Below are 15,229 nucleotides of genomic sequence, written 5' to 3'. Positions count from 1 at the left end.
ATTAATAAATTAGGAAGCAAGCCATCTCCGTAATCTACACATGGGGGAATATCAACTCAGTGAGTTTGGTTATAAGGATCTTAATATATTTTATCCCATTATAGGCCCATGATTACACAGTATAAATAGAGGTATCTGTGAGTTGATCTGGTGTAAATAGACTGGGAAAATTAGCGAGGTATCATTTAGAATGGAGGTAAACTGTCACACCCAACCTTACAGTGTCACTCTGACACCTTTACCACCTGACACACCAATAATCATGTCTGTCATCTTTCTAACATTACTCATTCTTAAACACACCTTGCAAAACACCGTATCACTTAGCCCATATGATAGTCAAATAGAATGCCCCAGCCTTCCCATTACCGAGCCATGCATGACTTAATGTGACTCAGACATCAGATTATCCATGGGGTTTATTGGTATTAATGCTCTATGTGACTCATTCCATTTCATCCTCCACAGAAACCCCAGAATGCATTTCACTTAACAGGCATTTGGAGAGAATTCCTTTGAGAAAGCAGAAATGCTTGATTGACACGTCTGACCTGTTTAAGTTGTCAAATTAGACTATTTTTCCACCCTTGCCGTTCATTTGCCACTGCTCCCTTAGCAAGATCATGAAGGGAGAAAATACTATTTGAAAACGTCTTGAACGCATGGACTAATTGTTGACTGAGAGATTAACAGTATTTATACACATTTTATGCCTGGACACTTCGTCTCAAATTGCTCCTGGAACCCGGCCAACTGTAGGGCTCGCCTTATCGGCTGTGTCGCACTGCAATCCAATATGCCATTCTCAGAACCTGTCAATAATTCACTAGTGTTTTGTAAAACCGGTGGTTAAAGCGACAGTGGGAAGAGGAAGAAAAATCAATTTGCTGAAGAGAATATGATTTGGTTCCATCGTTTCCTAAACCTTAACCCTGTTGTTTTGTATCGGTGCCCAGGCCCCATGGGAAATAGGGGGCCTAATGTAATGAGGGTGCTTGTCAAGTGGAGTTGGAGGGCTCTTTGGATCTTAGTGTTAGCTAGTTCACCAGTTCCTTTCACTGTCTCTTCACCAGATATAAATTGTGAAGTATAAATATGGTGTGGGGAGTTGAATAGCTGAACCACAAAGTCTGACTTTAAAGATTCACTTAGTTACTCTAAGTGAATCTACTTCATTGCGCTTTTGACTGAAACAAATGGCCCCACAGCATGAAACGGCAGTTATTTTCATCTGTGAAATGCTCTGAGAGAGGGAGAGAGATATAAACTTTGTGACTGAGTCTATGAGTGTATCTCTATCTAAATGTAAGTCACTCTGGATAAAAGTGTCTGCTAAATGACTAAAATGCAAAAAAAAATATTAAAAGAAATGTAAAGTATATAGAGTCTCTGTATGTACTGTAGGTATCTCTGTCTGTTTAATACCTGCAAGACTGAGTGTCCCACAGGGCTGTTCTCAGCCAGCTCAGCCTCATAGTGGCTCCTCTCAAACTTGGGTGCGTTGTCGTTCTGGTCGGTGACGGTCACCCTCAGCAGGGCGCTGCTGGCTCGCGGCGGTGTGCCCCCATCCACCACACGGATGTTGAGATCGTACGAGTCTTTCTGCTCACGGTCCAGGTTGCCCATGACGATGAGCTGCGGCTGCTTCTCGTCTGTGTCCTCGGCCACCTGCAGGTTGAAGAGCTGGTCGGCGTCAGGCCCGGCGCTAAGCGAGTACTCGGCTACGCCGTTGTGGCCCGAGTCCTTGTCGCTGGCCATGGGGATGGAGAAGAGTGCCCCGATGTGTGTGTTCTCTGGGATGGACAGCATGAGGATGGGCGAGGTGAACTGGGGTGTGTTGTCATTGACGTCCTGCACCTCGATGCGGCCCTCAATCAGCCGCGGTCCCTGGCCCTGCTTCAGGTCCGTGATGGACACCTCGAACTCCAGGAAGCACTTGTCGCCCTCGAGCAGGTTGCGGCAGTCCCGCAGTGTCTCACGGTCGATGGGGACCTCTGTGGTGTAAATGTCTCCCGTCTTGCCATCCACGCGCAGGTAAGGGGCGCCCACCTCCAGCTTGTACAGGTGGCCTGAGTCGGGCAGGCCCTCGTCCGATGCCAGGCTGCCGATCAACGTGTTGGGCGGCTGCTCCTCGAGCATCCGGTAGAGAATGTCAGTGGGATCGGCGCCACAGCAAACCAGAAGCATGGCGGCCAACACCAGCGTGGAATCCCACCTCAGCGCCATCCCTCCACTTGACAGGCACAGCACCGGTCTGCAAGAAAGAAAATGACAAAGACAAACAAACATGATTAGAAATGGCCTCACTCATCTTCTAGAAAGGTCCGGACAACTTTTAAAGACACAGACATAAATCCCCTTCGGGATTTATGACAGGTCTCGTTTTAATTTATTGCAAACTTTTTTGCACAAGACACTTAATGTGTCTGAAACAATTACTTGAGTGAGACGTCTGTTTCGCGAGAGTTCGAGCCATGTCCTATCCATAAAACGGACTCAACCTTGTATCTCTGCCAGGTACTTCAATGACATATGCAGCAGTAGACTAAGGGGACGGATAAGGATTCCACTGCCACTGTTGCCTACCTCCCCCTGCTAATTCTGGACACTGACAACATTAGGTGTCCTTCAGCTATTCCAAGGCTACCAAACATTGCGTACAGCTCACTAATTTGGACTTTGAAACTGAATATGCCACTAAAAGGCAGCAACTAGAAAATCATATGTGGTGCCAAATCCCAGGGGTTTTGTTTTTCAGCGCCGATGATATCACAACGAAAAGCAACCCAATCAAGGCCTAATTGAACACACGGTAATTTACACACAAAGCAACTCTCCTTTTGATTCTTAACCTCTTTCCTCCTTTATTAATTACCTCTCTGTTTCAGCATACTGCTTTGATCCCCATTTCCCCACTTCCCTGTTCTCCCCTGGCTCTAATTCACTTCACTGTATATGTTCTCTGCGTGTGGAGAGTCTCATGCTCGCTACAACCGGGGAAAGGAGACAGGTCTGCGGGGGTTAATCTGTGTTTTTCACATCCTTGTTTTTGAAAAGATGCCTTCTAATCATCCCCCCAGTCCCCATCCTTCTCCTCAGATGATCTGTAGGGTCTGGCATGCTGAAGAAAGAAAGGAAGAATGATTTGCCTTCCCTTCCTCCTCATCTTCCTCATCCTCCTTTTTGTATATATAGGTTCCTGTGTGTGTGTGTGTGTGTGTGTGTGTGTGTGTGTGTGTGTGTGTGTGTGTGTGTGTGTGTGTGTGTGTGTGTGTGTGTGTGTGTGTGTGTGTGTGTGTGTGCGCGTGTGTGTGTGTGCGTGCGTGCGCGCGGTGTGTGTGTGTGTGTGTGTGTGTACACCAATGAGAAGATAAGAGAGGAGGAAAATAAACCTTCATTTCCTGGAAGTCTGGTCCCCTGGAGTATAAGGGGCTCTTTAATGAGGCAGAATAATAAGAGAGAGAAAGAGAGAGCGAGAGAGACAGAGAGAGATGGAGAGAGACAGAGAGAGAGAAAGAGAGAGAAAGAGAGAGATAAACACACTCATATCAGGAGGGAGCAGTTGTTTGTTCCGTGTGACGCTCATTGAGATGAGAAATATTACACACCAGGCCTAAACATATATGTGCACACACACTCACTCACGTTTTCTCACACACACGCACGCACGCATACACACACACAATAAATGACATATGGGCTTCTCTAGCATATACCAACAGAACACTCCTCATACCCAGGCAGGAGAGATGTACTAATGAGGCTGCTGAGGAACAGGGGCTCCACTCTATGATTGAGGGTGAGCAAGTGGGAGAGAGACTCATTTCTGTAGTCTAATTCTGGGTCTGCAAATGACAGCTCCTCTTTTCCCCTGATGACACTCACACAGGCAGAATTATAAAGTGTGTGTTCAGTTTGTGTGTGTTAGAGTGTGGAGGGCTTTTCAGAGGTGCAAAATACCTCCCCCCTGGCCTCAGGCTTACCTCTCCACCTCTCAGCAGGTCAGGTATTTCACAACTCTGAAGAGGCCAGGGAGAACAGGCTGCATTGAATTCATTCTGTACCACTGGTGGGGAAAAACACTGACGTCCACTAAAAACCCATCCAACCTACTGACCTCATCGTGGAGCTGCTTAGTGAAAACCTAGAGAGGCCATAGCTGGTGACAGAGATCAAACCAGAAAGATCATTCATCATCACGCCACTGTAACAGAGGTGTACATACCCATGTCGCAGATATTAAATATCATATTATGCAATATGATAAGTCTGTGAGGATCTGTGTGTATTGTTGTGTATTGTTAGATGTAATTGCACTGTTGGAGCTTAGAAACACAAGCATTTCTCTTCACCTGCAATAACATCTGCTAACTATGTGTATGTGACCAATAACATCTGCTAACTATGTGTATGTGACCAATAACATCTGCTAACTATGTGTATGTGACCAATAACATCTGCTAACTATGTGTATGTGACCAATAACATCTGCTAACTATGTGTATGTGACCAATAACATCTGCTAACTATGTGTATGTGACCAATAACATCTGCTAACTATGTGTATGTGACCAATAACATCTGCTAACTATATGTATGTGACCAATAACATCTGCTAACTATGTGTATGTGACCAATAACATCTGCTAACTATGTGTATGTGACCAATAACATCTGCTAACTATGTGTATGTGACCAATAACATCTGCTAACTATGTGTATGTGACCAATAACATCTGCTAACTATGTGTATGTGACCAATAACATCTGCTAACTATGTGTATGTGACCAATAACATCTGCTAACTATGTGTATGTGACCAATAACATCTGCTAACTATGTGTATGTGACCAATAACATCTGCTAACTATGTGTATGTGACCAATAACATCTGCTAACTATGTGTATGTGACCAATAACATCTGTTAACCATGTGTATGTGACCAATAACATCTGCTAACTATGTGTATGTGACCAATAACATCTGCTAACTATGTGTATGTGACCAATAACATCTGCTAACTATGTGTATGTGACCAATAACATCTGCTAACTATGTGTATGTGACCAATAACATCTGTTAACCATGTGTATGTGACCAATAACATCTGCTAACTATGTGTATGTGACCAATAACATCTGCTAACTATGTGTATGTGACCAATAACATCTGCTAACTATATGTATGTGACCAATAAAATTTGATTTGACTGGTTTCATTATGATGCATGGTGCTCAGGGGCAGTGAGAAGTGTCCTACATAGGGTATAGGGTGCCATTTGGAATGCAAGCTATGTGCTACTGGCTGGGGGGCCTTGGAGACAGTCTGGAGAAGCCGTGCTCCAGCCACAGGAAGATCCACACTTGTTCATCACATCCCGTGTCAGAGGAAGGCCCTAAAAATGATCAAAGACTCCAGCCACTCTAGTCATAGACTGTTCTCTCTGCTACCGCACGACAAGTGGTACCGGAGCACCAAGTCTAGGTCCAAAAGGCTTCTTAACAGCTTCTACCACCAATCCACAAGACTCCTGAACATCTGATCAAATGGCTACCCGGACTATTTACATTGGCTCCCCCATTTCTACTCTTCTGCTACTCTCTGTTAATGTTCTATGCATAGTCACTTTACTTCTATCTACATGTACATATTACCTCAATAACCTTGACTAACTGATGCCCCCGCACATTGACTCTGTACCGGTACCCCCAGTATAAAGCCTCGCTATTGTTATTTTATTGTTGCTCTTTAGTTATTTGTTGTTTTTCAATTTTTTTCATTTTTCATTTACTTTAGTTTATTTAGTAAATACTTTCTTAACAGTTATTTTTTTCTTTAAAAAAAATTGTTGGTTAAGGGCTTGTAAGTAAACATTTCACTGTAAGGTCTACACCTGTTGTATTCGACGCATGTGAGAAACAACATTAAAAAAAAAAAAGAAAACTGATTTGATCCTTCCCCACACCTCTGGACTCTCACTGGAACAGTCTCGACTGTGGATGTGTGTCAGGGAGTGAGGGTGCATGTTTGTATGTGAACGGCAGCAGAGTCAGGGAGTTGTTGAGGCTCGAGCACCGAGGAGAAGAGCAGAGCAACATCGCTAGTGTGTGCTCTGAGAGAGAGAGAGAGAGAGAGAGAGAGAGAGAGAGAGAGAGAGAGAGAGAGAGAGAGGACAAGGTTCCTGTGTGTGTGTGTGTGTGTGTGTGTGTGTGTGTGTGTGTGTGTGTGTGTGTGTGTGTGTGTGTGTGTGTGTGTGTGTGTGTGTGTGTGTGTGTGTGTGTGTGTGTGTGACTGGTCGAACTGAGTGGCCTGGCTAAGAGGTTGACATTGAGATGGAAATGGAACACCCTGGTGGCTCTGAGTGGCAGGGCCCCTTAACGACTCCAACGTTTACAAAACACTCCAGACTTAAGAAAGTCACATCTACATCTGGCATTGCCTTAACCCACCTCCCCGTTACCCCTTAACCACTACCCCTTTCAGCCTTCCTGGAAAGGGGAGTGAGGGGACACTCCGACCAGTGTCCAGACAAGCAACGGCAGACAATAGCGCATATATTTGAATGACAATGGGCCGTCAACACAGCTTTCTTCAGTGCCTTATCTGTCAACATTAGCAGTCCAGGATTTAGAGAACAGGGGGTCTGATTTATGGCGACAAAGCTTTTCGGCTACTAAATCAACAGGGGCCAACTCTCCCGACCTTCCTCATCAGCAGTGGTGGAGAGATGTGTGTGAGCGACGTGTGAGAATTCGAAAGAGAACAACGCGAGCGAGAGCACTCTGCTGTCGTAGAATACCTTGGAAACTAGTAGCTTCCTCGTTCCTTCTCACCACACCCACTTGATTCTGTCAACTTTAAACGGTATTTAAACCAATAGATGTCAGAATAAAAAGGCATTGACTTGTAAACTGTGTATTGTACTGCGTGAGACAGGCTGTTTTCTTTATGCTCCACAACCATTACTGCTTTCATATTTCTCTGTCTGTTCCTGCCACCCACACTTGCCCTACACCTGTGATGCTGTGTCCTCTACTAGAATACTTGCTGCACGCTAAATCCTGCTCACAAAGACCCATTACAAATCCCCTCATTGTACATCTCTCTCTCTCTCTCTCTCCATACACTCATTCTCCCTCCCTTCTTCGCTACCCCTCTCTAGCGCTCTCTTTCCCGTTCTCCCTCATGTACTCCCTCTCTCTCTGTATCTCCAACTCCATCCCTCCTTCAGTTTCCTTCGCTCTCCTCCCTCCCTCCTCTCATCTTTCCCTCTCCCTCTTTTCTCTGGGTGAGCATTGTGCTTCCACACTGAGGGAGGTTAACAGATTTAACAGGCTAATTGCTATTCTGAGGCCTCCCCGCTGACACGGCGCACAACCGTTGTATTAAGGTTTTAACTCAAACCCGTGGCTAGGAATTCATCATCCTAAACCCCCAGCAACCTTCCCTCAACCAGCCAGCTAGCTACCAGACCTGGGTTCAAATACGAATAGAATAGTTCCAAAAATGTTAACCCCTTTACATCTAAAACTCTAGAGCAAACGCCAAAGTATTTGAAAGATTTCAAATAGTATTTGAACCCAGGTCTGCTAACTACACTACGGTATACTCCACAACAAGCCACAGCACCACTAGGCTCTGCCAACTACAGTCAAGCCTTAATAAAGCCACACAAAAGCAGTTGTGTAAGAAACAGCGATACACGCACAGCAGGCCGACCAGTTTGCTAAGTCATTTACCATGGCGATGCCGCTGCATCACGGTAGCAAGACACTGTACACACACTTCACTCAAGCCCTCATTGGAATGTGCATAAGGCTGAATAATTCAAGAACCTAATTACACAGTGGCATTTATGGAGGTGAAGAAGTGTCATAGTTCCAGACGTGCTGGAGGAATGATTGACTCTATGAGCACCGGACGATGGCATCTGCCCCTCCCTGGTTAATGTGTAACCTCACAATACAGGGCCTGTTACTGCACTATACAAGACTCGCCTACCAACTCCTTATAAGAGCTCAAGGCAAACAAATGAAAGGTTAGCTTATATGTTTTTAGAACTTGTTGTGCTACTGCTGCGTTTTGGAGTATGACAGCAACTGTTATTACCTAGTTACCAAACAACAACATAAGTAGTGGAACCCCCCCACCAACACACACACAGCTCTTCCAGCCAATCAGGCACATTCTTTACCATCTTATGTATTAGTGAGTTTTCCCATCATGTATAAACCACATAGTACCAATCACACAGAACAGGACTCTTTGCATTTGTTATACACTGGCTTTTCAACTGTTCAGGTTTGAAGGGAACTATTGCATAAGCACTTTGGACATCTAAATCTATCACACACACATATTATTTGGCTCCATCGTCAGCATTGAGGAGCACATTGAACAGCCTCCTGCTAGTGCTCTCTATCGCCACAATACAAGAAACTGGCCTGGAGTGCCTATGGATGGAGGAGGGTGGGAGGGCGGGTTAAGGTGAGAGGGGTTGGTGAGCAAGTCCTAAATCCAGACAGAACCCAACCTTGGATGGCCCATCCAGCCAGGTCATTGTCCAGCACAATCGCCCCCATTCTCTTCCCCGCTCTGGGGTCTGCTGGACGGGGGCTTGTCTCCATACTAGATGGGTGGTCCCTTACCCAAGGGATTACTTTAACGATTTCATTCAACCCAATTGTTCGGCCCAGATCACTCTCTCCCCTTTATTGGGAAGCAGGCAAACTGTTGCTGGTTGCCTGTCTGCTAGCCTGTCTGCTAGCCTGTGTGCCAGACTATATGGGGATAGCACCACGAGCCACGGCTGGCTGCTTAGGGTGAATGGAGACTAAAGTGCTCCACTACACCACCCACTGGTGCTGGCTGGCAGAGATATGGCATGCTAGGATGACGTACAGTGAGACACAACATGCTGGGACTATCTGTGGGGCTGCTGGTGGGAACGCACTGCAAACAATATCAGGAACAATTTCAGGCTGTAACATAGTTCACCACCACGTATGGTTGTTAGTAGTGCCTTGTATCTAATAGAGAGGTAACTGAAGGGTTGATGAGACGCTGTCTCTTGTGCTGTGGCAGAGACACTGTACTGGGCTGGAAGACTCTAGTCTAGGTGAGCAGGACACTAAATCCTCTCTATCTCCCTCTAGTCTAGCCTAGGAGATAAACTGGAGTGAGAATGATTGTGGTCTAACCGCTCCAAATGACTGCTCTTTGCCAATGCACTAGCTAGCACCCTCTCTCTCCAGAGAGAAAATTAGCTGTTATCTAGCTACGGTCAATGATATACAAATACCAGAGCTACGGCAAATTTGTTTGATCTCCATAATTCGGCTGCCTCCTTGGATCATACCAAGGTGCATAACATCTAGCCTCTCAACCAGACAAAGCGGTCACTCCCCTCTTCATATTGTCTGACACCATTCCGCCTTGTCTTCGATTGAGCATAACACGCAGTATAAACACATAGGGATTATCCCCCTGATGGCAGATGGAACTACTCTCTACTTATATATTACAAGATAAGACCTAGGGAAATATCAGACGTCATGGCGTGAGCTCCTTGAAAACATATGTATTTACAGTTGCTGGAGTTGAAATGAAAGCAATGATTATATCCATATGTAACCTACATGGTCTAATGCTGGCGAATTACTATGTAGGAAAAAAATCCTCTTGTTTCCTGGCTGCGGTGGCAACACACCTAATTGGAAGTCACTTTCACTAAATTGGAATAGGATTTAATGAACCCAAAACATGCTGTGGAAATGCATAATTTCAAGCATAGACAATTATCCACACCCATTCTCACGAGGTCTATGGTAGACGGCTTAGACCTTTAATATAAAAAAAAATGCCATTTCAACTGTTCTGAATTTTAATGAAGGCATCTGTAAACCTGTTGACTCAGATCATTAATTTAACATACACATGTGCATAGCCTACACAACAAGTCCTATTTATTTTTCGAGTTTATCTCGACATTCCCTGCTCATTCGCCGCATTGCACAATTGAAATCTGACCATGACGTGGATTTGTAGGAGAATGAATTGGAAAGACATGCGACTTCATCAAATCAATTCAAATGTTATTGGTCACATACACATACTTTGCCGATGTTATTGCGGGTGTAGCGAAATGCATGTGTTCCTAGCTCCAACAGTGCAGCAATATCTAACAATTCCCAACAATACACACACACATGTAAAAGTAAAATAATGGAATTAAGAAATATAGAAATTAAACCAGTAAAACAAAACAACAGACACAAGAAGCCTTTACACTTATGGAAAACGGTCACATGTAGACAGGCCTCTCTCCAGTAGGCTGACAATTCCTCAAAGCCAATAGGCTACAGTACACAGCAGAATCATTTAGTAGGCTACTGTCAAATAATATGCACAAACAACTAAAGCCGACTCTTTTAAAATACCAAATTTAATGAAAATACTCACGATTCAATGAGGCAAGACGATGCTGATCTTAACATACGCAGTAAAACACACCGAATAAACGAGGAGCTTGAAACGACCCGCAGAATCCCCTCAGCGCGTGACATTAAAGTATCCGCCATTGTGTAGATAATTAACCTCAGTGCATAACTCAAACTGCACGGAACCCGGTGGGCTGACTGGAACCAATCACTCCACTGACCTGCGTTACTTTGTTGCTTGTAGGTATACACATTGAATGGAGTAGTCCACAATAGTGTGCTTGACCAATCTACAGTAGGTCTAGGCCTCTACCCGTTTAAAATACAGCAACACATTTTGTCCACGTTTTTTTTTTTGACACATTTTCGGAGAGGCTATGTAAGCAACGTAAAATAGAAACGCTTTGTCAGCATCGATTCGTTTTTAATTGGATGATCCCCGTATGTAAATGAATAAGATGAGTGGAGGCGCTTGGCAGTTTACCAGAGGGGAAGGAATCGTGGTGCTTTGACTGAAGCTCCTTAAACCCAAAACCTTTCTCCCCGTAATGCTTGCTTCATCAGTCACTAGCCTACGCCGGACTACAATTTCCAGGATTGTGTGGCTAGGCCTACTACAGCGCAGTTTTTGTCGGTGATGGCCTACGTTTAGAGTTTAGACTATTTATTTGAAGGGTTTAAATGGAATGCAGCAGCCTGTTGCCAATTGGGAAGAGCTCTGCAATAGCCAAATGACCTGCGGTGGGGAGGGTCATCAAGTTCATGAACGCTTATCGGGAAAACACTATTCAAGAGTTGTATTGTTTTTATTACATATGAAAATGAAGAAAAATAGATATAGGCCAGTATTATTATGTGGCGAGGAGATGAGGTAATTGCATGAGCCCTCAATCTCCCTATATAACACTTTATGAAAAGCATTCTAAGAGATAGGCGATTCAGAGGTGCGAGTTTCATCTTTGTGGTTTCATGTGTAACGCATCATCACCATCCTGCCTAGCAGGTTAGACGCCTCGGTGGAAGGAGTCCGCTTGGAACGGGAGAAGCCAGAAAGACCGGATTTCGCAGTAATGTCACAGTGAGGCTGTCATGAAAAGGCTACGGCTGCCGATTCAGAGAGCTGTCCACCATTGATACTACTTTAAAAAAAATAGCTGATATAGTTCAGATATTGCCATTTACTTATAACTATAACATATTGGCCGTCGATAAAAAGTCAAAGGCTAAAATAAGAGGGAATGTTCATTTAAAAGGTACTGTACAATAAGCCTTTTGCAAAGACTCAGCTACAGGTGATACAAGCGCGTCTAATAGAGGGCTGAATTGGAAGGGCGTATTGGCTACCCATATGACTGTTTTATAAATTACATTAGGTGACTATTTAAAAAAAGTTACTTATTTGGCAATTCGTGGCGAATTTACAATCATTCTACTTTAGCCTATAGGCCTATTGCTGGGTATTCTGTCCTGATATATTGTAATGGTAATAGCCTATTGATTAGGCTATTTATGATCTTACTATTAGCCTATTACATTCAACTCATATGGCTATTTGGCTCGGTTGGGCTGAGGTATACACACACAAAAAATACAGAATTAGGAAAGGAATAAATATTTAATTCAAATATTCCTCACTGGAAGTCCTTATAAAAATCGGCTTTCGTGAACCCAGAGAGAGATATTTCGTTGGGAGCTTTAGCTAATTTATGGCGTATATGGAAAGGACATTTCGAGGGTGGACGGGGTAAGTGCACCGTCGCTCGTAGAGAAATCAACACCAGTAGGCTAGTGTAGGGGAAAACATCTAACATCGGTAGTCATCAGTGGAAAGATCATGCGGTGAATATCAACCGCCGACACAAGTCCACGGTCGGAAAGCAAACAACAAGTGTTCACCCTCGGAATGAAACGGACCGAAATCCCCATACGTTTGTGGAATATTTAGTTCTACCTATCCCCCAGTCGGCATTATAATGCTACATTTCCCAATGAAATGGAAAATACACAATATCGGACCTGCATATGATGTAATGTATTGAGCGTAATGGATCGCATAGTCTACCCAAGGGACTGGTAGGTTATGAAAGGCAGGTGACGGACACAATATTGAACTATCAAAATCTGGAAATTATAATATGTAAGATTCGAGGCTATTTTGTTGGCTCCACTCGTATGTGAATCATAATATGTGCGTGTTTACGGTCAATAAAGCCATCATATGAGCGCTGAGTCGTGACAGTGAAGTTCATAGCCTACCTTGGATGGATGAGAACTCCTCAGTAGCCTATCCCAGTTCTGAGTGCTTCAGCCGGGCTAGAAGCTTCGATCCCTCGCCTCTCCTGAACGAAGCCACTTCAGCCCTCAATATCTCCCCACAAGTAGGAATCCACAATACATGAACAACGCTCTCCCCGTGATAAAAACCCCCAACAACAAACAATCCACTTGATCAGCCGACGACGGTTAGCCTATTCCTTCAAATCCAATGACGGTCCCCCTGATATCAAATCGAGTGCGTTAATTGCCGGCAGAAAACAACTTGGTGACCAGAAGCGCTGCACATCAGATTGTTGTCCCCTCCTCGGATACGGAAACAACCATATATAGTACGTCTCCGGACCAGTTTTATGGCAGCATCCCGTGCTTAGTTTGGAACATTCTCACCAGCTGCTAAGCTAATCCTCAATATGTTCCCGTAGCAGAGGGTTCCAGAGTAAAAAAACAAAACAATATACTATATGTCCATTAGTTGCCAGCGTTTTGGTCCTCTGTCAGTCACCCTCTGTACAGCTACACAACTATGGGTTGCCTCGGGATCGTTCGCTCCAGCGCTCACCGCGCGACTGCACGTTGTGTGTGTGAGAGTGAAGTGATTTCAAAATGATTGCTCTCTCTCTCTCTCTCTCTCTCTCTCTCTCTCTCTCTCACACACACACACAGACACACACACACATACACACACAAACAGCAAAAAAGGTGGAGCGAAGGAAGTTCCATTTATGTAGATTTCCTAACATTATCTTTCTCACACAAGCCTACATTTTAGAAATCTCTCACGGTTTCATATATATATATATACACACATATTCGCCATACATATGTATGTATATATACATAGAGAGAGATAATAATAATACACTATATATATATATCTCTCTCTCTCTCTCTCTCTCTCTCTCTCTCTCTCTCTCTATATATATATATATATATATATATATATATATATATATAGAGAGAGAGAGAGAGAGAGAGAGAGAGAGTTATTGATCCGCTCATTGGTTCTATCATTCTGGATATTCCGCCTTCATCTCGGTCCATGATGAACTCTAACACATTTTGACAGGTGGCTATAGGTTATGTTATGTGGGGAACACATATTTCAGCATTGACACTGTTTCTATCATTCGTTTAAGGCAGTGGAACAATAACGTTTTAAAGGTGAAATTATCGTAATGTTTTGTACATTATAAAATGCAAATAGCATACACTTCGTGACTTCCTTTAATGCCGTAGCCTATCTGAATATTTTTGGCAAATCGTCCTCAACATTATAGGCAATAGTCATGTCAACTAGATCCAAGCAAGCACATAGCCTACGTGCTTGGGCTATATCCCTTTGCTTATTTAATCGTACCCCTCTCACTTCTAAAATGTGAAGACTGCACTAATTCACTGAGTATACAGGTATCAGGTTGGTGCGTAACACGCTGATATAAGATGAGCTGGGGTCGAAAACAGAGCGCAGCAGGAGTTCGTTGTTCTTGTAGCGCGCGCCACCTGCAGGACCAAATGGGAATGATGTGTGAAAATCGGACAGTTCCACACACTCAGGTATAGCCGGTCATAGCAAGTATAAAATCACAACTACCAGTGGAATTACCTCGATTGAGATTCAAAATCATTGGTAGCCTACAATTATCAATCCTATTTCATAGAAAGGAAAACATGTTTCAGTGATAATTAAATCACATATAAATAAATATAGGCTATTATTAATACAATAATTTAATTGTAGCACCACCAAAACATACACACAGTCCCATGTATGACCATAGAGGTGTCATTCTTGTGTCTAACAGTTTGTAAATTGACCTTTAAAGGTAAATCAAAGTAACTGGGGGCAAGATAGGTATGTCTTCCAATATGACAAGAAGTCAAGCAAGCAATACAATCCCAATTAACGAAAGAGTACCATATAAATAGTACTTTATTCATTAGTTCCTGGTGCTTTTCTTTAAAGAAAAAAGTTTGCCTTAATCTCCTCCCATAAAAAAAGGAGCATCTACTAAGTAAAAAAACATTTGTTGAAGCCTGGTCAGAGAGACGTTTCAGACATCCTCTGACACCTTGTAGAGTTCATTTCCAAGCATTACAGACTTCAATTAACCCCACACAAGAGAGGGCCACTGGAAAAACCTCTCCCTCACATCCTCATCTGTTCCCCTATGGGCTGTAGTCCTGATTGTGTTCTAAGTTTAATAAAATGTTCAACTCTCTAGTACTGTGCAGCTTCACTGGAAATTAAGTAGAAAGGAAATCCACCGCAAATGGATCAATATGGTGATTAAGAAGGTGTAATGGCATGAGTCTCTATCATGAGTCTCCATCATGAGTCTCCATCATGAGTCTCCATCATAAGTCTCCATCATGAGTCTCCATTATAAATCTCCATCATGAGTCTCCATCATGAGTCTCCACCATAAGTCTCCATCATAAGTCTCCATCATGAGTCTCCATCATGAGTCTCCATCATGTCTCCATCATGAGTCTCCATCATAAGTCTCCATCA

At 43.6% G+C, this 15,229-nt stretch overlaps 1 protein-coding gene across 3 annotated transcripts in view; it reads right to left on the bottom strand.

Annotated features, from left to right (window-relative positions):
- LOC106604502 (protocadherin-1) overlaps nt 1-13,326 on the bottom strand; it is a 384,701-nt gene extending 371,375 nt beyond the window's left edge. Inside the window, exons 1-2 of one of the 3 annotated variants that reach the window (XM_014199169.3) lie at nt 12,697-13,326; nt 1,426-2,254 (exon numbers count right to left, since the gene is read on the bottom strand). In XM_014199169.3, the coding sequence (XP_014054644.1) occupies nt 1,426-2,226 (801 nt within the window). In that variant the 5' untranslated portion in view covers nt 2,227-2,254; nt 12,697-13,326. Of the gene's footprint in view, nt 1-1,425; nt 2,255-10,462; nt 10,748-12,696 lie in introns of those variants that run through there. The other 2 variants (XM_014199168.3, XM_014199170.3) reach the window with 2 other exon arrangements.
- Between the last annotated feature and the right edge of the window lie 1,903 nt (nt 13,327-15,229).

Source organism: Salmo salar, chromosome 05, assembly GCF_965601325.2.
Source record: "Salmo salar chromosome 05, fSalSal1, whole genome shotgun sequence".
NCBI classification, from domain to species: Eukaryota; Metazoa; Chordata; class Actinopteri; order Salmoniformes; family Salmonidae; genus Salmo; species Salmo salar.
Note: the sequence above shows the minus strand (reverse complement) of the source record. Positions and strands in the feature narration are given on the sequence as shown.